Below are 25,705 nucleotides of genomic sequence, written 5' to 3' on the forward strand. Positions count from 1 at the left end.
TGTATATGGAGAGATGTGTTCTGCTACAAGGGTTTGTGATAAAGGATTAATTTCTTAATTACTATATTTTGCAAGAATCGATATTATTAACTTTAAAGCAAGATTAGGAATGCCTTTGTTCTCCAGATATCAGGATAGCTGGAAGCTCCCAAGTGTGGGTCTGTTTAGTAAACGTTATTAATTTGTTCCCTTAACCATAAACACCTAGAGGCTAGGAATGCCTGACTTTCTGAGAATGCAGCCCAGCAAGTTCCAGCCTCATTTTCCTAGCCCTCACTCAAAATGGAGTCGCCGTGGTTCAAATGCCTCTGACAAATTGACTATAAATACTAGTTTATTTCTGGACTTTTGATTCTATTTAGATGATCTCTATGTCTGTTCTTATACCTGTACCACAGTCTTGATTGATGTAGTATCCCATTTGCTTTTACTAGAAAGTTTATAAGGATTAACTAAGGATTATTAACCTCAAAGCTATTTAATAATGGTAATAAATATTTATTGAGAAACCAAGCTAAGTGCTTTATGCACATTAATTTGTTTCAGACTGTCAACAGATATTAGTCACTGATGTGTATCAGACTCTGGGCTGGGAATACATCAGTGAAGTAATGGAGAACCTTCTTGTTCTAATGGATCTCACATTAGTGGTGAATTAGTTGGAGCGACTGGAGGATAATAACAAATATGGGAATAAGATAATTTTAGAAAATGATTAGTTTTATGATAAATAGAACAGACTAATTTGAGAATAACCAAGAGATGAAAGGGCATCTTTGATCCTCATAATAACACCTATAAAATGGGTACTATAATCCCCTGACATGAAGAAACTCAGGCTTACAGAAGTAAAGTGACTGCCCAGGGTCCCATAGTTTAATAAAGGCAGAACTGGGTTGTAAAAATAAACCTTTAGTTGGTTGCAAATGGAAAATGAATTCAGATTTAGGAACTAATAAGAATGCAGTATCTCCTCATTCTTTTTCTCTTTCTGCTGGAAATAGGTTAAGGTCAAATTATAGGCTAAGCGTTCTTAATTTGGGATTCATAGATAGGTTTCTTGAAGCCAGTGGAATTATATGCAAAATATATGTGCATGCATTTTTTTGAGGGTTCATAGCTTTCATCAAATTCTGAACATGGTCTGTGGCAATAGCAAAAGGTCCATAAACACATTTGATTCATGTGACTCAGGCAGACACCGTATTTTCTTTGTGTCCTTCACAGCACCACTTTGTCTCCTCTCTGCAAACTTCTTCCTTTGGCAATAGGAGGTGGGAGGAAATTATTTATTTTGTTAGGTTTGAAATAAATTTTATTCTAATGTAAAAAAAATTATACAGTTACTTACCAGAGTAGATTTTTATTTATAAATTGTAGGACTTAATTATTCGTTTCTCTATTCAAAAGTTTAAAATTGACTTTGATTCTGCTGTTGATCATCTTTCATATCTTGAACATTCCCAAGATTTGTTCATTGCCTTTGAAAGGTCATTCTCTGTTTTCGTACTTTTAATTCCATTGCCAGTTAAGTCTCCCATTCTTTTCTCTTTTTTCTTTGTCAACCCTATTAACTGATCCCATCCTTTTCTAGCCAGGTTATTGCAACACATTTTTTCCCAGAATCAAGTCCATCTTGTGCCTGTAACCAGATTGATCTTTCTGAAATACTTTTGTCTCTACATTTTATTGACTCTTCATTTTCTTTTTTTGTTTGTTTGCTTTTTGGAGACAGGGTTTCACCCTGTCACCCAGGCTGGAATGCAGTGGTGTGATCACAGCTCACTGCATCCTTGATCTCCTGGGCACAAATCATCTTCCTGCCTCAGCCTCCTGAGTAGCTAGAACCACAGGCGCGCACCACCATGCCTACCTAATTTTTTTTTTGCTTTTAGTAGAGAGGAGGTCTTGTTGTGTTGCCCAGGCTGGCCTCGATCTCCTGAACTCAAGCGATCCTCCCCCCTTGACCTCCAAAGTGCTGGGATTACAGGCATGAGCCACCGTGTCCAGCCTGGCTCTTCATTTTCTCCCATCCAAGTACTAAACAGGCCCGAACCTGCTTAGCTTCTGAGATCAGATGAGATCGGGCGCATTCAGGGTGTTATGGCCGTGGACTGGCTCTTCATTTTCTATGATATCATCCATGACTGTTGGGCCCCTCCAAAAAAATCACACACATACAAATGACCGGAAAAAGAATATATATCCCCCATTTTATTAAGCTAACATTCTTTTTCCGCTATCTAATTGTGTCACCTTCTTTTGGCATTTCAAAAATGCTGTATTATTCCCACCTCATTCTGTTGTTGTTTTCAGTGTTCCTTCTGACAGGCAGCAGGCTGGCTCCTTATCTGCCCAAAATGTCTTATCCCTCTCTGCCTCCCTATTTCCATCAGCGCAGATTCTTTCTGTCCTTCAATGCCTAGCTTAAGTGTGTCTGTGTGCTTTTTTTAAAGCCTGTCTTTATTCTCCAAGCTGGAAGTAATCTTTCTCTCCTCCTTTGAACATTCAATGCACTTTAGCTGTACTTCTTAGGGTATTTAACTCTTTGTACATTTTGTTAGATATTTATGTACTTAATACTAATTTCTTGACAGCAGATGCGTTGTCTCTCTAGTTTTATAATTATCCCAGCATCTCCCATTATCCTATGTCAGTTCCAGCCTTATACATTTAGTAGGTTATTAGTAAATATTTTTTGAATGAATTAATCCTTCTTTTGAGAGCAAGAGACAGGGTCTCATGGTTTTGCCCGGGTTAGAGTACAGTAGCTATTCACGAGTGTGATAGTAGTGCACTACAGCCTTGAACTCCACAGCTTAAGTGATCATCCTGTCTCAGTCTCCCAAGTAGCTGGGACTACAGGGGTGCACCACCACACCCAACAATAAATTCTTCCTTTTAAAATGTAACTGTATCAGTCTGGTTTACGCTGCTGATAAAGACATATCCAAGACTGGCTAATTTATAAAGAAAAAGGTTTAATGGACTCACAGTTCCACATGGCTGGGGAGGCGTCACAATCATGGTGGAAGGAAATAAGCATGTCTTACATGGTGGCAGACAGGAGAGAATTGAGACCCAAGTGAAAGGGGTTTCCCCTTATAAAGCCATCAGAGCTTGTGAGGCTCATTCACTACCATGAGAACAGTATAGGGGAAACTGCCCCCATGATTCCGTTATCTCCCACCAGGTCCCTCCCACAACACATGGAATTATGGGAGCTACAACTCAAGATGAGATTTGGGTAAGGACATAGCCAAACCATTTCAGTAACTTAACCTTGGTATGCTTTTGAAAGTTCTTTCACTACTTTAAAATTCTTTCATTATGACCCCATGGGAGGAAAAAGTTAGTAATTAATCTAAAAATTATAATTTAAAAAGGCCTATGCAAACTATAATGACTATAAAGTATCTAGGCATAAAATAAGAATCTAAAGCTATTTTTTAAAATCAATCTAAACTATATCCCTAAAATTCACAATATTCTGTTCTGACTAAAATACAAAAATAATGTAAGATTCTTGCCACCTATGTAATGTCTAATATGAGTTACAAAATTAATTGAACTCTTCTGGTTTATAAACAATCATGTTTTGTGTGTGTGTGTGTTTGTGTGTGTGTGTGTAGACAAAGTCTCGCTCTGTCACCCAGGCTGGAGTGCGGTGGTACGATTTTGGCTCACTGCAACCTCTGCCTCCCAGGTTCAAGTGATTCCCCTGCTTCAGCCTTCCTGAGTAGCTGAGACTACAGGCATGTGCCACTATGCCTGGCTAATTTTTGTATTTTTAGTAGTGACGGGGTTTTGCCACATTGGCCAGGCTGGTCTTGAACTCCTGACGTCAGGTAATCTGCCCACCTCAGCCCCCCAAAGTGCTGGGATTACAGGTGTGAGCCACCACGCCTGGCCCAATTATGTGTTTAAAAGAAGTTGTTAGGGGTATGCTAGAAAATCTCTGTAGGAGTAGGAGCAACCTTTGGAGATGGAGAATTATTGATTCCTTAAATAAATGGAAATTATTCGTTTGGTAGAAAGAAGTTGGGTAGTCCCTGGAACCTGTTTTTTTTGTTTATTATTATTATTATTATTATTAATTATTATTTTTTAAGAGATGAGGCCTCACTTGTTGCCCAGGCTGGATTAGAACTGCTAGGCTCAAGTTCTCTTCCACCCTAGTCTCTCCTGAGTAGCAGGGACTACAGGCCTTTTTTGTTTTTTGTTTTTTTAAATGAAGGAAATTAGAAGTGGAGGGTGTTCTCCTGTGAATAATTTCTATTTATAGGAAGTAATTTTTCTCTAACTGGTACCTGGCTAACTTGTAAAGGTTCTTTGGCATTGGCAGAGTGAGCTATATTTAGACTACAAAAAGAAAACCTCTAATAATGTGCACTTAAGCCTTATTACCTTTCAGAAGCATAAATGACAGCATGAGAAGATAAAAGGATGAAAGAAGTGATATAGCATTGGGGTAAAGAGCAGAGGCTTTGGAGAGAGAGTGGTAGAACTGGATTTGAATTTTGTCACTACCATATAGTAGTTGTGTGGCTTTGGCAAGTTACCTTTATGTCTAAATCTGTTTTTTTGTCTGTTAAATGGGCGTAAAAAGTTTTGCGAGGGTCAAATGGAATCATGTCGGTGAAGTATTTGGCACAGTGACTCGTTTGTGCATAGTGAATATTATGTACTATTACTGTGATGACTTCCTAGGTCCAGATATCAGAATTCATCCATGGATCCTTAGAATCCATTATAACATGTTTCACATGCCATGTTATCATTATAATCAAATTAGTGTAGGATAGGTAGATTTGTGAGTAACTTGTGAGTAAGTAGAATTGTAAGTTCTGCTTTTAGTTTTCCCATAGGATTTCAAGTGCAACCAGAAAAGGAAAAAAAGCAGGTCCAGGCTGAAGTTGCTATTTACTTCACAATGTCATTTTTATTTCAGAAGATAGGATTATCCATCTACTGAGCAATTATCAAACGCTAGATGTATTAGATTCTTTAAAAGTAATTTTATTCAGTCTCTGCAATCCAAGGCAGAATAATTTGACCAAGTTCATAATGTGTTAGGAACTTGTAGAGAAATGGTAGGAACTATAAGGAATTTGAACTCCTCTTTCATTCCAAATCATGTCCTCTATCGTTGTATTTATAGTGCCTCTCTCTTAACATGGGGAACTGTAAAAATCGTCAGTGCTCAGGCCATAACACAGACCACTTAAATATGTTTCTAGAGGTGAGACCCAAGCATGAGTATAAAGTTCTCCAGGTGATTTCATTGTTAGATTCAGAAATACTGACCTGGTTCAATGCCTAGAACAGAGTAGACATTCAATAAATGTTTCACTTTTGAAAGAATAGATCCCTTGCTACCTCTCTGCTCTGTTGTAGTTTTTTTCCAGTATTATAGTCAACCAGGAGCTTTTATATTAAGTTTTTAAAGGGAGCTTTGTATCATACTTTGTAGATATTCTCCAATCAGCCCCATAGCATATTCAGGAACATGTCTGGCAGGAGGTAATGTTTTGCTGCTGATAGAATTCTGAATTTCCTCCATTACCAGGAAGAAGAATAGGTTGGAAATTTGGGACAGCTTGGAATTTCTTTCTTGTATTCCATCCAAGGTTGACGACATAAATTGTGAATAGACACTTACTGATTTATTTTGTTTTAGAATAATTTTTCGTTTTTTAATAATACATGATCAAAAATAAAAAGACAGTAAGGAATAGAGATTGAAAATTTTTCCTCTCATTTCCCAATCATACTTTCCTTTCCAAGATACCGTAAATGTTATATCAGTATCCTTCCAGAGATGTTGAAAACGTACATAAATGCGTAACATATATTTCACAATTTTACCCAAGTGATAGCACGCATATCGTGTTCATCTTGGAGTTATATATATGAATCTTGGGATTATATATTCATATATAAAGATTTTTATTAATATTTTCATTTTTACAACTAACTCGTGTTTTTCTATCTACTACAATTTATTTTCATCAGTTCCCCTATTGAGGGATATTAGATTTTTTCCAACTTTTCTCTATTACAAACGATGTTGCATTGAATACTTAACACTTCTGTGTGAGTAGTTCTTCAGATAAATTCCTTTAAGTTCAAGGTATTGATATTGTCAGTTTGCCTTCCATGGAGGTTGTATATTGATTGTTTGGGAATGACAAGGAAGCATGAAAGAGTATGGAGAATTAAATGTGTAAAGGAGTAATAGTGACCAAGACTATTGACTGTTGACTGAGGTAGGAATGATATTAATGATATTAAAGTCAGTAAGGTGAAAAATGAGCAGGTTTTGTGTGTATATGAACACAGAATTTATTTGTGATTAAAATATACTAAAGAATTTTGAAAAATCCTAAAATTTTTACTCTTAAATCTATGTTTGGATTTAAATACATTTAAAAATACTTATTTAAATGCATTTACATTAGTATGTAATACAGTACATTAAATACATTCTTATTTAAATACATGTTTAATATGATACTTTGTGATGAATTCTTTATATTTTTAAGAGAAAATACGTTTGCTGTTTTCATTACCGACTTACATTTAGCGTTTATTGACCAAGATTTTATCTCTTTATGCATAATTTTTTCTTGAAATGTCTCTCTCTTTTTTTTTTCAGCCCTGGAAGAAAGCGGGACTTTTCCCCTGTTCCTTGGAGTCAGTATTTTGAGTCCATGGAAGATGTAGAAGTAGAGAATGAAACTGGCAAGGATATATCCTTTGCAAAATGGCTTATTCTTTAGTGAGCTTATGATGTTGTCTAAGTTAAAAGACTTGTGTAGTTTCTAAAATGTTCTTTATTCCTGCTACTTATTTCACCTTATTCCTCACTTGTTCTTTATGGAATATTGCCTGTAAGTCCATGCCAGTATCGTTCTTGGCTGTAATTGTCTAATGCTTGGAGAAGGGATTAAGAATTAAATTCTTGAAACTGATAAACTGTCTTAGGGGCCCAGGGGAAGGTTTCATGAGTCAAGTGAGTTGAACTAGTTTCGTTTCTAGAATCCAGGGGCTATGTCCTTATGAGGGCAAAGGGACTATATATATATTTTTTTCATTGAACAAAATGGTCACGTGGGCTTCATGCTTCAAACAGAGGGTTGGTGTCTCAGAAATGTCTACTTACATCTCTTACATTTGGCAGTCTGCAGTTTTGCATGTAAGTTTCTAGCAGTATTACTGTGATTAAATAATGAAAAACTTCAGTGAGCAAAAACATAGATGTTTTATCTTTAACTATTCATACACTTTTCGAGTTTACAAGAGTGGTTCAGAGGGTCCAGTCCTGCTCCTTCTGCATGGAGGAGGTCATTCTGCCCTTTCTTGGGCTGTGTTCACGGTAAGTAGGTTGTTAATAGTACAAGTTAATGTTAGCACTTTTGAAGTAATTAAAGTATAGGGACAAATCTTGGAAGTTAACACATTCTATTTGGGAAGCAAGAATTGCTATTCCAGGCATACACACAGACTGGGTAGTATGTTCTTCAGTATGTCTGAAGAACAAAGAGAAGGTCGGAGGTTTTATAAAAAGGAGAAATGTTATATATTGTTCTTTGAGAAAGTTCATTGGCACTAGTAAAGGTCTGGGGAGAAAAAGAAAAGATAGGGAGTGAAGGAAAATGTGAAGGAGAAATTTAAAAATGTTAAAAAAAAGGTTTCAGAAGCTGGCAAGTTCTGTTAGATAAGTAACTGCGATGAGTAAAACTAGTCTTAGGGTCACAGCAGGTTGTTGCAGTAGCTATTAGATAACACTGGTTTCATATTCTAGCAGGCAGTTTCTGCAGCCAGGCTTGCAGAGAATTACTTACATTCTTGCAGCAATGTCATGTGCCCTGAGTGCTTTTTCTCACTGGCCTCTCAACTCTGTTTTAATGGGATATGACAAGAATAACCCAATTTGTGTAAACTTCCATAGTGCAATCATTGTTTACTTCTGGATGAATTTGACTAGCCTAACTCTTCATTTTATATAGAGAAGCAGACATTTTATTTAGGTGCTTTAGATAATGTCTATCACTTTGTCTCCCATATAGAGCCTATGTAATACTTTGCACATGGAGGTACCTCAAGAATTTGGAAAATGTTTCTTCCTTTTTGAAATGATTCTTTATATTTTAATGGTGCTTGTTAGCTACAAGGAAGTAAATAATACTTGGCTAATGATACTATGGTCTAGAGTAGAAGATACATGTCTGTGTGAATGCTGTCAATTATAGATCTTTCCTAATACCCTTGACTGGGGTGGGACAGCCCATGTGCAAGGAGAGATACTGCTAAGTAAGATACTAGCAACATCTGTGTTTAAAATGAAGTTGTCATCTCGTGTGTGTGTCAAGCAGATATGCATACTCTGTTCACCACTAGAGAGTCTGAAGGACAGAAAATGAGAGCAAGTGGGAATGCAACACTAGACACCTGGAGCCAGATGGCTGTGGAGTTGAGGAAGTCCCTGAACATAGCACTTTGTTCCTGGCAGCGGGGATTACTGGGGTTAAGTTTAACTCTCATCTTGTCTCTTCTTTTAGACTATGAATTCCTTGAAAATAGGGATAACTTCTGTCTTATTCTTTTTTTCCCCAAATGGCTTGAAACAGTTCTTTAAACATAGGCACATATTCAACCGCTGATTAGCTGATTTGGCCCTTGTCTTGTTTGCTACTTTTTCTCTTACTGTAGGATAAATTGTGTGACTTGTCCATAAGTACCAGGTTCTCTCATGTCTCTGGACCAGTACTGTCCACTAGAAATACTGTGCAAACCACATATATCATTTTAAATTTCTTAGTAGACACTTTAATAGATAAAAAGAAACAAATTAATTTTAATGTATATATATTTAACTATTGTATCCACAATATCACTTCAATGTGTGGAAGTAATTATATTGATTACCTAATCAATATAATAATTATTATTGAGATATTTACATCTATTTTTATACTGTAAATTTGAAAATTTTATACTTACAGCACATCTCAGTTTGGGCTAACCACATTTCAAATCATAGCTTTAGTCATTTACTTCGCAAATAGATTGCAAAGTTTTTTGGAGGCAAATTCCATGGCTTATTATGCCCAGCACATATTGTACGCTCGAAAAATTTTATGTATGTATTTATTTTTTAAGAGACAGAATCTTGCTATGTTGCCCAGGCTGGACATGAACTTCTAGGCTTATGAGTAATTTTCTTCCATCTTTCTATTTTCTAGGTTTTCAGTTAAATGTTTATTACTTTCATAATTTAAAGATTGTTTTTTCTTTTATTGGAAACTATTTTCAAGGAAAAAGGTCATATTCACTTCTGGATCTGACAAGTTTGGCAAACTGAAACTTTTCCAGAGAAGAGCAATCAAGATGAGAATACTTTAAACAATAGCATTTAAGGAACAGTTGAAGGAACTGAAAGGGGTTTGCCTGAAGAAAAGAAAGACTTGGGAGACATAATATTTGCTTTCAGTTGTATTTTTGTATGTATTTTTAAGACAGGATCTCAGTTTGTCGCCCAGGATACTGTACAGTGGCACAATCATAGCTCACTACAGCCTCAACTCCTGGGCTCAAGTGATCCTCCCACCTCAGCCTCCCAAGTAGCTAGGACTACAGGTGTGCACCACCATTCCCGGCTAATTTTTAATTTTTTTGTAGAGACAGGGTCTCACTGTGTTCCCCAGGGTGGTGTCAAACTCCTGGCCTCAAGCACTCTTCCTCCCTCGGCCTTGCAAAGTGCTGAGAATTACAGGCATGAGCCAACAAGCCTGCCCTTATATAAGAAAAAAAGCAGCCACATTTTTTAAACATTTACTCTGTGCCAGGTACTATGCTAAATGCTTAAGTGGATTATCCCATTTAATTTTTCTGTAATACTGTGAGATTAGGCAGATAAGGACTAAAATTTAGAGAAGTTACAGAGCCAGTGACAGCATGAAAACTCAAACTTGTTCTGACTCCAGTGTGCATATTTCTTTGAAGACTGCTTTTATGCTGCCTAAGAGGAAAGATTCAGGGCAGAAACTATAGAGACCTATTTTTGACACACATAGGCAGAAATTCTAAAGATTAGGACTATTACAAAGCAACCCAGGTCCTCAGCAGAGGAAAAGCAAGCATCATTTCACTGAAAGGATTTAATTGTGAATGTATTCTTCCAAGTTCCTTCTTGTCCATAATTCTATAAAATCCTTGATCCTGAGTAGAACTCCTTTTCCATCTAAATGTTTTGTGGTTTGGGAGGGGGAATCCCCCAAATCCAGATTCACCAGAAGTTCTATTATCTATCAAGAGAAAGCATTTATACCTTGGCTTTAGTAACAGAAACAAACAACCATAAAGCACTTGAGAAACTTTGATCTATAACCACTTTTGTGGAACTATCAAAGGGATATAACTATTAGAAGAAAATTATGCTGTTTTATAAGATAGTCTTTAAATATCTAGAAGATTAATTTTTGAACCTTTTATTCCTTGTTTATATTCAATAGGTTAGTGATTGTAGTTGCTGTTTCAGTAGTCAAGTTTATCGTATATAGTGGGTAATAATGTATACAAAAAATACAGCAAACATTTTAAGAAACTTTTGTCTCAGACTAGGTTTTGAATGTCAAAGCAGCTTAATCTATCTGAATTTTAGATAGATGGGTATAATACCTCCTAGTTAATAGGGTGGTTGTGAAAATTCAACAAAAGATATAAGGTTCTTGGTGAAGTGCTTGACTCATAAGCACTCAGTTGTTAGATGAGTTTGCAGCAAGATACAAAGGTAATGCAGAGGAAGGAGTGATTAACTTGTGGTAGATGAGGGGTCTACAAGGAAAGTTTCAGAAGAGAGGACATCTGAAATGGTTTTTAAGACTAAATAGAAGCTGGATTAGCAGGGAAGGCATGCCAAGAAAAGGTAAGCACACAGGCATTGAAGAGTGTAACAGTGAAGTTGGTTTTGGAAATTACAAGTAGCTTGGCTATAGTTTGAGTAGAGTTGAGGTTGTAGTTGTATAATGTATGATGAGGGTGGGGAGCAGGGAAAGAGGTGACTAGAGAGATCACTGGAGCAAAATTATATACCTATATATATACCTTGTATACCTAGCTAGGGAATTGTACCTTTAGTTTCCTTTTACTTCTGGGTAACAGTAGAGGGAGCTATTTTTGTTTGCTTTTGTTTTTGAGACAAGGTCTCACTCTGTCACCCAGGCTGGAGTACAGTGACGCAATCCTGGCTCACTGCAACCTTGACCTCCTGGGCTCAAGTGATCTTCCCGCCTCAGCCTCGTGAGTAGCTGGGACCACGGGTGCACACTGTCACACTCAGCTATTTTTATTTTTTATAGAGAGGGAATCCCACTATATTGCCCAGGTTGGTCTTGAACACCTGGCCTCAAGCAATCCTCCTGCCTCAGCCTCTCAAAGTGCTGGGTTTACAGGCATGAGCTACTGTGTCTGGCCATGGGAGCTATTTTTAAACACATTTCCCCCACCCACATCCACATTAAGCATATTTTAGGTATATCAAAATTAGGGAGGGAGTATAGAAATGTTTTGCTTGACACACATTCACACTGTAACATTCTGGTGAGTAAAGTATCTTGATACACGTTTACCTGACTGTAATTGAGTACTACTGTTTTAGGCAATAGGAAGCTATTGAAGAGCTTTAGAAAAATCAAAATACTAGTATAGATGATTGATTGGGCAGGAAACCACAGTGGAGGCAGGGAGACTAGTTAGAAGGCTATTCTTATATTACTCAATTCTAAATATTTGATGTCTTATGGAGTATTAATTTCTCTTGAAAAGGAGGAAGTTCATTTACATTTTCCACCATGTAAAAAACCACTTAGGATAATACTGTTTTAACCTATTTGATTTATTTATGAAGGTATTATTAGTCTAATACCAAAACCAGGCAATGATAATACAGGAAAACTAAGCCAGTCTCACTTATAAAATAGATACAGAAGTGGGGCATAGTGGCACATACCTATAGTCCCAGCTACTTGGGAAGCTCAGGTGGGAGGAGTGCTTGAGCCCAGAAGTTTGAGGTTGTAGTGAGCCAAGATCATGCTACTGCACTCCAGCCTGGGTGACAGAGCAAGACCCCATCTCATTTATACATACATACATAAATACTCATTCACTTGCTTATTCACCTAATCCTAAGGAAAATAGCAGATTGATAGCATGGTGAAATAATAATACACTGTGACCAGGTAGGTTTTGTTCAAGGAATGCAAGAATGTCTCAGCATTAGAAAATCTTATCAGTATGATTCACCTCTTACCTCACTTGATGCCGCAAAAGGACTTGATAAACTATAACATCCCCTCATATTGAAAACTCTTGGCAACTAGGAATAGATGAAAAACTTCCTAAAGATTATAAAATTGATACAGAAACTAGAAAATTGCATAAATATCATACTTAGTGGTAAAACAGACACATTGACACATTCCTTTTAAACTGAGGGATAAGACATATGCTGTGGTTTGGATATTTGACCCCTCTAAATCTTAGTCAAAATTTGATCCCTAATGTTGGAGTTGAGGCCTAATGGGAAGTGTTTAGGTCATGGGAGTGGATCCTTCATGAATGGCTTGGTGCCATTCTCATGGTAATGAGTGAGTTCTTACTCTCCTACTTCCAAGAGTTATTTAACAAGATCTGACATCTCCCTCCCCTCTTTCTGCTTCCACTTTTTTGCCACATGACCTTTGCACCTGCCAGCTCCCCTTAGCCTTCCACCATGAGTGGAAGCAGCATGATGCACTCAGCAGTAGGAGCAGATGCTGGTGCCGTACTTTTATACGGCTTGCAGAACTGTGACCCAAATAAACTTCTTTTCCTTATAAATTACTCAGGCTCACATTACATAATGGTAAAGGGATCAATTCAACTGGAAGAGCTAACTATCCTAAATATATATGCGCCCAATACAGGAGCACCCAGATTCATAAAGCAAGTCCTTAGAGACTTACAAAGAGACTTAGACTCCCATACATTAATAATGGGAGACTTCAACACCCCACTGTCAACATTAGACAGATCAACGAGACAGAAAGTTAACAAGGATATCCAGGAATTGAACTCAACTCTGCACCAAGCAGACCTAATAGACATCTACAGAACCCTCCACCCCAAATCAACAGAATATACATTCTTCTCAGCACCACATCGCACTTATTCCAAAATTGACCACATAGTTGAAAGTAAAGCACTCCTCAGCAAATGTAAAAGAACAGAAATTATAACAAACTATCTCTCAGACCACAGTAAAATCAAACTAGAACTCAGGACTAAGAAAATCAATCAAAACCGCTCAACTACATGGAAACTGAACAACCTGCTCCTGAATGACTACTGGGTACATAACAAAATGAAGGCAGAAATAAAGATGTTCTTTGAAACCAATGAGAACAAAGATACAACATACCAGAATCTCTGGGACACATTTAAAGCAGTGTGTAGAGGGAAATTTATAGCACTAAATGCCCACAAGAGAAAGCTGAAAAGATCTAAAATTGACACCCTAACATCACAAGTAAAAGAACTAGAGAAGCAAGAGCAAACACATTCAAAAGCTAGAAGAAGGGAAGAAATAACTAAGATCAGAGCAGAACTGAAGGAGATAGAGACACAAAAAACCCTCCGAAAAATCAATGAGTTCAGGAGCTGGTTTTTTGAAAAGATCAACAAGCAAGACTAATAAAGAAGAAAAGAGAGAAGAATCAAATAGACGCAATAAAAAATGATAAAGGGGATATCACCACCGACCCCACAGAAATACAAACTACCATCAGAGAATACTATAAACACCTCTGCGCAAATAAACTAGAAAACCTAGAAGAAATGGATAATTACCTGGACGCTTACACTATCCCAAGACTAAACCGTTGAATCCCTGAATAGACCAATAACAGGCTCTGAAATTGAGGCAATAATTAATAGCCTACCAACCAAAAAATGTCCAGGACCAGACGGATTCACAGCCGAATTTTACTGGAGGTACAAGGAGGAGCTGGTACCATTCCTTCTGAAACTATTCCAATCTATAGAAAAAGAGGGAATCCTCCCTAACTCATTTTACGAGGCTAACGTCATCCTGATACCAAAGCCTAGCAGAGACACAACAAAAAAAAGAGAATTTTAGACTAATATCCCTGATGAACATCGATGCAAAAATCCTCAATAAAATACTGGCAAATCGAATCCAGCAGCACATCAAAAAGCTTATCCACCATGATTAAGTGGGCTTCATCCCTGGGATGCAAGGCTGGTTCAACATATGCAAACCAATAAACATAATCCAGCATATAAACAGAACCAAAGACAAAAACCACATGATTATCTCAATAGATGCAGAAAAGACCTTTGACAAAATTCAACAGCCCTTCTTGCTAAAAACGCTCAATAAATTCGGTATTGATGGAACATATCTCAAAATCATAAGAGCTATTTATGACAGACCCATAGCCAATATCATACTGAATGGGCAAAAACTGGAAGCATTCCCTTTGAAAATTGGCACAAGACAGGGATGCCCTCTCTCACCACTCCTATTCAACATAGTGTTGGAAGTTCTGGCTAGGGCAGTCAGGCAAGAGAAAGAAATAAAGGGTATTCAGTTAGGAAAAGAAGAAGTCAAATTGTCCCTCTTTGCAGATGACATGATTATATATTTAGAAAACCCCGTCGTCTCAGCCCGAAATCTCCTTAAGCCGATAAGCAACTTCAGCAAAGTCTCAGGATACAAAATTAATGTGCAAAAATCACAAGCATTCTTATACACCAGTAACAGACAGAGAGCCAAATCATGAATGAACTTCCATTCACAATTGCTTCAAAGAGAATAAAATACCTAGGAATCCAACTTACAAGGGATGTAAAGGACCTCTTCAAGGAGAACTACAAACCACCGCTCAGTGAAATAGGAGAGGACACAAACAAATGGAAGAACATACCATGCTCATGGATAGGAAGAATCAATATCATGAAAATGGCCATACTGCCCAAGGTAATTTATAGATTCCATGCCATTCCCATCAAGCTACCAATGACTTTCTTCACAGAATTGGAAAAAACTGCTTTAAAGTTCATATGGAGCCAAAAAAGAACCCGCATTGCCAAGACAATCCTAAATCAAAAAAACAAAGCTGGAGGCATCACACTACCTGACTTCAAACTATACTACAAGGCTACAGTAACCAAAACAGCATGGTACTGGTACATAGATATAGACCAATGGAACAGAACAGAGCCCTCAGAAATAATACCACATGTCTACAGCCATCTGATCTTTGACAAACCTGACAAAAACAAGAAATGGGGAAAGGATTCCCTATTTAATAAGTGGTGCTGGGAAAATTGGCTAGCCATAAGTAGAAAGCTGAAACTGGATCCTTTCCTTACTCCTTATATGAAAATTAATTCAAGATGGATTAGAGACTTAAATGTTAGACCTAAAACTATAAAAACCCTAGAAGAAAACCTAGGTAATACCATTCAGGACAGAGGCATGGGCAAGGACTTCATGTCTAAAACACCAAAAGCAACGGCAACAAAAGCCAAAATTGACAAATGGGATCTAATTAAACTAAAGAGCTTCTGCACAGCAAAAGAAACTACCATCAGAGTGAACAGGCAACCTACAGAATGGGAGAAAATTTTTGCCATTTACTCATCTGACAAAGGACTAATATCCAGAACCTACAAAGAACTCAAACAAATTTACGAGAAAAAACAACCCCATCAAAAAGGGGGAAAGGATATGAACAGACATTTCTCAAAAGAAGACATACATACAGCCAACAGGCACATGAAAAAATGCTCATCATCACTTGCCATCAGAGAAATGCAACTCAAAACCACAATGAGATACCATCTCACATCAGTTAGAATGGCAGTCATTAAAAAGTCAGGAAACAACAGGTGCTGGAGAGGATGTGGAGAAACAGGAACACTTTTACAGTGTTGGTGGGATCGTAAATTGGTTCAACCATTGTAGAAAACAGTATGGCGATTCCTCAAGGATCTAGAACTAGAAATACCATATGACCCAGCCATCGCATTACTGGGTATATACCCAAAGGATTATAAATCATGCTGCTATAAAGACACATGCACACGTATGTTTATTGCGGCACTATTCACAATAGCAAAGACTTGGAATCAACCCAGATGTCCATCAGTGACAGACTGGATTAAGAAAATGTGGCACATATACACCATGGAATACTATGCAGCCATAAAAAAGGATGAGTTTGTGTCCTCTGTAGGGACATGGATGCAGCTGGAAACCATCATTCTCAGCAAACTATCGCAAGAACAGAAAACCAAACACCACATGTTCTCACTCATAGGTGGGAATTGATCAATGAGATCACTTGGACTCTGGAAGGGGAACATCACACACCGGGGCCTATTATGGGGATGGGGGAGGAGGGAGGGATGCCATTGGGAGTTATACCTGATGTAAATGACTAGTTGATGGGTGCTGACGAGTTGATGGGTGCAGCACACCAACATGGCACAAGTATACATATGTAACAAACCTGCACGTTGTGCACATGTACCCTAGAACTTAAAGTATAATAAAAATAAATAAATAAATAAAATTAAAAAAAAATTACTCAGGCTCAGATATTTCTTTATAGCAGCATAAATGGACTAAGACAGTAAGGGTGCAATTTTCAGTGTTATATTGGAGTTTCTAGTCAATACAATAAAGACAGGTTTTAAAGATTTGAAAAAAATTGCTAGAACAGTTATTATGTGAAGATATTCTCTCTCTAGAAAATCAAGAATATCAACTGACAAACTACTGGTTAAGCAGTAGTTTACAAAGGTGATGTTTAAAAATGTTTAAGACATTTATGAAGAAAATAAAATATCACAGAAGAATTTACAGGAAAATCTGAATAGGGAAATAAGTTATGTTCCTGTATGAATCTAGCCAAACTGGCTAAGATCCCAGTGGGATTTTTTTCACGAGAGTTAAACAAACTGAAATTCACACAGAGTAATAAATGCCTAGGAATAACCAAGATAATTTTGAAAAAGAGCAAGAAAAAGAGCAATCTAGTCTTTCAAATGTCAAAACATAAAAGTCTATCAGTTAATAGTCCGGTATTGGCAGAAAGAATAAAGAAATAAGCCCACGTATAAAAAGGAATTTAATACACAATGAAAATGACAATACAAATGGATTAAAGGGCTGAATTTAAAAAACAAATCTTAAGAAAATTCAGATACGACCTTAAGGCAGGCCTTCTTAAACTTAGCCAAAAGAAGTAAAAGCCATAAATAAAAGATTAATTTGACTTTACCAAAACAAAAACTTCTAGACAAAATACCTTAAAGTTAAAACACAAGCTATGTGTTAGATAAAAAATATTTCATATATGTGCAATACAAACTATAAGCAAAGGGTTAATATTTTCATTATATTAAAAAGAAGAAAAAACTACAAAGCAGTAAGAAAAAAGATAATCCACAAGAAAAATGGGCAAGAGATAAGTGTTAGTTCACAGAAGAACTATAGATAATGGATAAACTTATAAAAATGGGACTACCTTACTATTAGCAAAATATAAAGTAAAATAAAAGAATAACACTTTTGAGAGGGGCAACAGAGCAAGATGTTGAAATAGAAGCCTCCACTTATCGTCTTCCCCACAGGAACACCAAATTGAACAAATGTTCACATAAAAAATCACCTTCATAAGAACCAAAAATCAGGTGAATGATTACAGTACCTAGATCTGTCTTCATATCACTTAAAGAGACACTGAAGAGGATAGAAAAGACAGTCTTGAATTACTGACACCACCCCTTCCCCATCCGCTGGCAGTGGTTGCATGGAATGGAGAGAGAATCTGTGTGCTTGGGAGAGAGAGAGCACAGTGATTGTGTGACTTTGCATTGGAACTCAGTGCTGCCCTGTCACAGCAGAAAGCAACACTGGGCAGGACTCAGTCAGTTTCCACAGAGGGAGGATTTAGACCAGCCTTAGCCAGAGGGGAATTACCTATTCCAGTGTTCTGAATTTGAATTCTGGAAAGCCTTTCCACTCAAGCTAAAGGGTTCTGGGGTCCTAAATAAATTTGAAAAGCAGACTAGGCCACAAGGACTGCAATTCCTGGGCAAGTCCTGGTGCTGTGCTGGTCTTGGAGCCAGTGGACTTGAGCAGCACATAACCTTGTGAGACACCAGGGGCAGCCGGGGCAGTGCTTGCGCCATCCCTCCCCCAACCTCAGGTCTCGGAGCAGCTTGCAGCTCTGGGAGAGACTCCTTCCTTCTGCTTGAAAAGAGGAGAGGAAAGAGTAAAAAGGAGTTTGTTTTGCAACTTGGATACCAGCTCAGCTATAGTAGGATAAGGCACCAGGCAGAGTACCAAGGCCAATTCCAGGCCCTGATTCCCAGACAGCATGACACATACTGAGCTAGAAGGGAACACCAGTCCTGGCAGGATTCATCACCTGCTGACGAAAGAGCCCCTGGGTCCTGACTAATCAGCAACGGTATTCAGACAGTACTTGCTGTGGTCCTGAGGTAAGACTCAGAGATGTGCTGGCTTCAGGTATGACCCAACACATTCCCAGCTGTGGTGGCTATAAGGAAGGACTCTTTATGATTGAGAAAAGGAGAGGGAAGGGTAAAGAAGATTTCATGTTGCAGTTAGTTACCAGTAGGGTAGATCTCAGACCGCATTTCTGGACCTACCCTGGGCCAGAGGGGAGCCCACTGCCCTGAAGAGCCAGTCCCAGGCCTGTCTGCATTCACCATAAGGTGACTGAAGAGCTCTTAGGCCATGAATAAACACTGGTGGTAGCCAGGCAGTACTTGACATGGACCTGGGGTAGTTGTAGCCATAGGGAAAGACTATGCTTGTGGAAAGGGTAGGAAAGAGTAGGAAGGACTTTGTCTTGTGACTTGGATGCCAGCTCAGCTGCAGTATAATAGAGCACCAGGTAGATTCCTAAGGTTTTCAGCTCTAAGCCCTAACTCCTGGATGGCATCTCTGGACTCACTTGGAACCAAGGGGCAACCCACTGACCTGAGGGGAAGGACAGAAGCCTGGCTGACTTTGCCACCAGCTGATTATGGAGCTCTAGGGCCTTGAGTGAACATACATAGCCTGGCAGTGGTTACTGTAGGCCTTGGGTGAGTCCCAGTGCTGTGATGGCTTCAGGTCTGACCCAGCACAGTACTAGTGCTGGTGGCCACAGGGGTACTTGTGTCACTCCACCCTGAGCTCCAGGAAACTCAGCACAGAGAGGGACCCCATTCATTTGGGAGAAAATGAAGGAAGAGAGTAAGAATCTCTGCCTGGTAATCCAGAGAATTCTTCCAGATCTTATCCAACACCATCAAAATAATACCTCTGTGAGTCTGCAAGAGCTAGGGGTTTGGGGTGCCCCCTAATGCAGATATGGCTTCAGTGACCAAAAACTTAGATCACAATGCCCAAGTTTCTTTGAATACCTGGAAAGCTTTCGCAGGAAGAATGGGTAAAAGCATACAATAAATACCTAACTCTTCAATGCCCAGTCACTGATCAACATTTACAAACATCAAGACTGTCTAGGAAAATATGACTTCACCACATGAACTAAGGCACCAGGGACCAATCCCAGAGAGACAGAGATATGTGACCTTTCAGACAGAATTCAAAATAGCTATTTTGAGGAAACTCAACAAAATTCGAGATAACAGAAAAGGAATTCAGAAAATTTATCAGGTAAATTTAACAAAGCAATTGAAATAATTAAAAAGAACAGAAATTCTGGAGTTGAAAAATGCAGTTGATGTAATAAAGAATGTAACAGAGTCTCAACATAGTTGATGAGGCAGAAGTAAGAATTAGTGAGCTTGAAGACAGGTTATTTGAAAATACACAAAGGAGACAAAATAAAAAGAATAAAATAAAAATGCAGCACACCGACAATAGAAAATAACCTCAAAAGGGCAAATTTAAGAGTCACTGGTCTTAAAGAGGAGGTAGAGAGAGATTGGCATAGAAAATTTATTCAAAGAGTTAATAACAGAACTTCCCAAACCTAGAGAAACATATCAGTGTTCAAATACCAGAAGGTTATACAACACGAAGCAGATTTAACCCAAATAAGAATCTCAAGGCATTTAATAATCAAACTCCCAAAGGTCAAAGATAGAGAAAGAATTCTAAAAGCAGAAAGAGAAAAGAAACAAATAATATACAATGGAGCTCCAGTGCATCTGGAAGCAGACTTCTCAGTGAAAACCTTACAGGCCAGGAGAGAGTGGCATAACATATTTTAAATCCTGGGGAAAAAAAAAAAAAAATTTCACACTAAAATAGCGTATCCAGTCAAAATATCCTTCAAACATGAAAAGACTTTCCCAGACACACAAAAGCTGGAGGATTTCATCAACACCAGACTTACAAGAAATGCTAAAGGTAGTTCTTTTATCTGAAAGAAAAGGACATTAATGAACAGTAAGAAATCATCTGAAGGTGCAAAACTCATTGATAAGTACACAGAATAACATTGTAATTGTTGTGTATAAACTACCCATATCTTGAGTAGAAAGACTAAAAGAGGAACCAATCAAAAATATTAACTATGACAACTTTTCAAGACATAAATGGCACAATAATATATAAATAGAAACAATAGCTAAAAACAGGTTGGGCATGGTGGCTTACACCTGTAATCCCAGCACTTTGGGTGGCCAAGGTGGACAGATTGCTTGAGTCCAGGAATTTGAGACCAGCCTGGACAACACAGTGAGACTGCATCTCTACAAAAAAAAGCAAAAAATTGACCAAGTGTAGTGGTGTGTGCCTGTAGACCCAGCTACTTGGGAGGCTGAGGTGGGAGGATTGCTTGAGCTGGGAGACAGTGGTTGTAATGAGCTGAGATCATACTACTGCACTCCAGCCTAGGCAACAGTGTGAGACCCTGTCTTAAAAAAGAAAAAAGAAGTAGAGACAACAAACATTGAAAAGTGGAGTGCTGAAGTTAAAATGTAGAGTTTGTATTGGTTTTCTCTATGCTTGTTTGTTAGTTTGTTTATGAAATCAGTTTTAAATTGTCACCACTTTACAGTAATGGGTTATGATACTATTTGCAAGCAAACTCAAGCCAAAAACATACAACAGATACACAAAAAATAAAAAAGCAAGATATTTAAACATACCACCAGAGAAAAACACCTGCAGTAAAGGAAGACAGGAAAGAAGGCAGAGAAGACCACAAAACAACCAGAAAACAAAGTCACAGGAATAAGTCCTTATTAATAATAATGTTGAATGTAAATGTACTAAACTCTCCAATCAAAAGACATGGAGTGGTTGAATGGATACAAAAACAAGGCCCACTGACCTTTTGCCTACTAGAAGCACTCTTTATAAAGACACATATAAACTGAAAATAAAGTGAGGGACAAAGATATTCCATGCTGATGCAAACTAAAAAAGAGTGGGAGTAGCTATATGTATATCAGACAAAATAGATTCAAGACAAAAACTATAAAAAGAGGCAAAGGTCATTATATAATGATAAGAGGGTCAATTCAGCAAGAGGATATAAGTTGTACATATATATGCACCCAACACTGGAACACCCAAATAGGTAAAGCAAATATTAGAGCTAAAGAAGGAGAGATGGACCTCAATACAATAAGAGCTGGAGACTTCAATACCCCACTTTCAGCACTGGATAATCGAGATAGAAAATCAACAAAAAAAATTTACCTAATCTGCACTATATGTCAAATGGACCTAATAGTTACCTACAGAACAGTTCATCCATCAGCTGCAGAATACACATTCTCCTCCTCAACACATGGATCATTCTCAAGGATGGACCATGTTAGGCCATAACACAAGTCTTGGATAACATTCAAAAAACTGAAATTATATCAAGTATATTTTCTGACTACAATGGAATAAAACTAGTAATCAATAAGAGGAGGAATTTTGGATACTATACAAACACATGGAAAATAAACAGTATGCTCCTAAATGACCAGTGCGTCAATGAAATTAAGATGGAAATTTTAAAATTTCTTGCAACAAATGATAATGGAAACACAACATACCAAAGCCTGTGAGATACAGTGAAAGCCATACTAAGAGGAAAGTGTATAGCTATAAGAGCCTACATCAAGAATGTAGAAAACCCTCAAATAACCAATCCAACGATGCATCCTAAAGAATTAGAAGAGCAAGAGCAAACCAAACCCCAAATTAGCAGGAGACAAGAAATAATAAAGATCAGAGCAGAAATAAATGAAATCAAAACAAAAAAGTAAAAAAGATCAACAAAATAAAAAGTTGTTTTTTGAAAACATAAAATTGACAAACCTTTAGCTAGACTGAAAAAAAAGAAAGAAGACCCAAATAAATAAAATCAGATGAAAAAGGAGACCTTACACCTGATACCACAGAAATTCAAAGGATTACTAGAGGATACTATGAGCAACTATATGCCAATAAGTTGGAAAATCTAGAAGAAATGGATAAATTTCTAGACAGATACATCCTATGAAGGTTGAACCATGAAGAAATCCAAAACCTGAACAGACAAATAACAAATAATGAAATCCAAGCTGTAATAAAGGTCTCCTAGTAAAGAAAAAATGGGACCTGATGGCCTCACTGCTGAATTTTACCAAACATTTAAAAAAGAAATAACACCAGTCCTACTCAAACTATTCCGAAAAATAGAGGAGGAGGGAATACTTCCAGACTCCTTCTACGAGGCTAGTTACCCTAATACCAAAACCAGACAGACAAAAACAAAAACTACAGGCCAATATCCCTGCTGAACATTGATACAGAAATCATCAGCAAAATACTAGCAAACCAAATTCAACAACACATTACAAAGATTATTCAGGCTGGGCACAGTGGTTTGTGTCTGTAATCCCAGCACTTTGGGAGGCTGAGGTAGGTAGATCACTTGAGGTCAGGAGTTCAAGATCAGCCTGGCCAACATGGTGAAACCCTGTCTCTTCTAAAAATACAAAAATTAGCCAGGAATGGTGGTGCGCACTTCTAATTCCAGCTACTCAAGAGGCAGAGGTGGGAGGATTGCCTGAACTTGGGAAATGGAGGTTGCAGGAAGCCAGGATCATGCCACTGCCCTCTATCCTGGGTGACAGAGCAAGACTCCTTCTCAAAAAAAAAAAAAAAAAAGAAAAAAAAGAAAAAGATTATTCGTTATGATCAAGTGGGATTTATCCTGGGATGTGAGGATGGTTCAGCATATGCAAATCAATCAATGTGATACATCATATCAACAGAATGAAGGACAAAAACCATATGAACATTTCAATTGATGCTGGAAAAGCATTTGATAAAATTCAACATCCTTTCGTGATAAAAAAAAAAAAAAAAAAAACTTAAACTGGGTATAGAAGGAATGTAACACAATAAAAGCCATATACGATAGACCTGCAGCTTGTATCATACTAAAAGGATGATAAATGAAAAGTTGAAAGCTTTCTTCTGAGATCTGGAAAATGGCAAGGATACTCACTTTCATCACTGTTATTCAGCATAGTACTGGAAGTCTTAACTAGAGCAATCAGACAAGAGAAAGAAAAAGGGGCATCCAAATTGGAAAGGAAAAAGTAAATTATCCTATTTTGCAGATGATGTGAACTTATATTTAGAAAATCCTAAAGACTCCACGAAAAAACTGTTAGAACTGATCAATTTAATAAAGTTACAGGATAAAAAATTGATGTACAAAAATTAGTAGTGTTTTTATATGCCAACAGCAAACAATCTGAAAAATCAAGAAAGTAACCCTATTTACAGTAGCTACAAATAAAATACCTAGGAATTAACCAAAGAAGTGAAATACAATGAAATATATAAAACACTGATGAAAGAAATTAAAGAGGACACCAAAAAGGGTAAGATATTCCATGTTCATGGATTGGAAGAATCAACATTGTTAAAATGTCCATAACACCCAAAACAATCTACAGATGCAACACAATCCCTATCAAAAATACCAATGATACTCTTCACAAAAATGAAACAATTCTGAAACTTACATAGAACTACAAAAGACCCAGAATAGCCAAAGCTATCCTGATAGAAAAGAACAAAACTGGAGAAATAACATTACCTGACTTCAGATTATACCACAGAGTTATAACAACCAAAACAGCATGGTACTGCCATAAAAACAGATGCACAGACCGATGGAACAGAATCGAGAACCCAGAAACAAATCCATACATCTACAGTGAACTCATTTTCAACAGAGGTGCTAAGAACATACGTTGGGGCAAGGATAGTTTCTTTAATAAATGGTTCTGGGAAAACTGGATATCCATATACAGAAGAATGAAACGAAACCCCTATCTCTTGCCATATACAAAAATCAACTAAAAATGAGTTAAATACTCAAATTTAAGACCTCAAACTATGAAAGTACTAAAACAAAACATTGAGAAAACTCTCCAGGACATTGGACTGTGGAAAGATTTTTTGAGTAATAACCAACAAGCACAGGTAGCTAAAGCAAGAATGGACAGATGGGATCATGTCAAGTTAAAAGGCTTCTGCACAGCAAAGGAAACAACAAAGTGAAGAAACAACCCACAGAATGGGAGAAAATATTTGCAAACTATCCATTTGACAAGGGATTAATAACCAGAATATATAAGGAGCTCAACAACTCTATAGGAAAAAATCTAATCCAATTTTAAAAGATCTGAATAGACATTTCTCAAAGGAATATATTCATATGGCAGACAAGCATATGAAAAGGTGCTCAACATCACTGATCACCAGAGAAATGCAAATGAAAACTATAATGAGGTATCATCTCACCCCAGTTAAAATAGCTTTTATGCAAAAGACAGGCAATAACAAATGCTGGTGAGGATGTGGAGAAAAGGAAATCCTCATACACTGTTGGTGAGAATGTAAATTAGTAAAGCCACTATGGAGAACAGTTTGTAGATTCAAAAAAAAAAAAAAAAAAAAAAACCCTAAAAATAGAACTACCATATAATGCAGCAATCCCACTACTGCATATATAGCCAAAGGAAGGGAAATCAGTACATTGAAGATATACTACACTCCCGTGTTTATTACAGCACTGTTCACGATAGCCAAGATTTGGAAGCAACAAGTGTCCATCAGTAGATGAATGGATAAAGAAAATATGGTACATATACACAAAGGAGTACTATTTGGCCATAAAAAAGAATGAGATCCCTGTCATTTGCAACAACATGGATGGAACTGGAGGTCATTATGGTAAGTGAAATATGCCAGGCACAGAAAAAATTTGCATGTTCTCGCTTATTTATGGGAGCTAAAAATGGAAACAATTGAACTCATGGAGATAGAGAGTAGAAGGATGGTTGCCAGAGGCTGGGAATAATGGATGAGGAGAGGGAGGTGGGAGGTGGAGGACAATTGCGGATGGTTAATAAGTACAAAAATATTTAAATAGAATGAATAAGATCTTGTATTTGATGGCACAACAGGGTGACTACAGTCAACAGTAGTTTACTGTGTATTTTAAAATAGCTAAAAGGGTATAATTAGATTGTTTTGAACACAAAGAAAGGATAAATGTTTAAAGTGATGGCTACCTCATTTGCCTGATGTGATGATTGTATCAGAATATCTAATGTACCCCACAAATATATACCCTTACTA

The 25,705-nt window shown here is 37.4% G+C and overlaps 1 protein-coding gene across 2 annotated transcripts in view; it reads left to right on the forward strand.

Moving 5' to 3' along the window:
• Window positions 1-25,705, forward strand: part of PPME1 (protein phosphatase methylesterase 1) — an 83,604-nt gene that overhangs the window by 25,576 nt on the left and 32,323 nt on the right. For both annotated transcript variants that reach the window (XM_038005476.2, XM_008020127.3), the window contains exons 2-3: window positions 6,659-6,752; window positions 7,286-7,378. In XM_038005476.2, the coding sequence (XP_037861404.1) occupies window positions 6,659-6,752; window positions 7,286-7,378 (187 nt within the window). The remainder of the gene's footprint in view (window positions 1-6,658; window positions 6,753-7,285; window positions 7,379-25,705) is intronic.

This window comes from Chlorocebus sabaeus, chromosome 1, assembly GCF_047675955.1.
Source record: "Chlorocebus sabaeus isolate Y175 chromosome 1, mChlSab1.0.hap1, whole genome shotgun sequence".
NCBI classification, from domain to species: domain Eukaryota; kingdom Metazoa; phylum Chordata; class Mammalia; order Primates; family Cercopithecidae; genus Chlorocebus; species Chlorocebus sabaeus.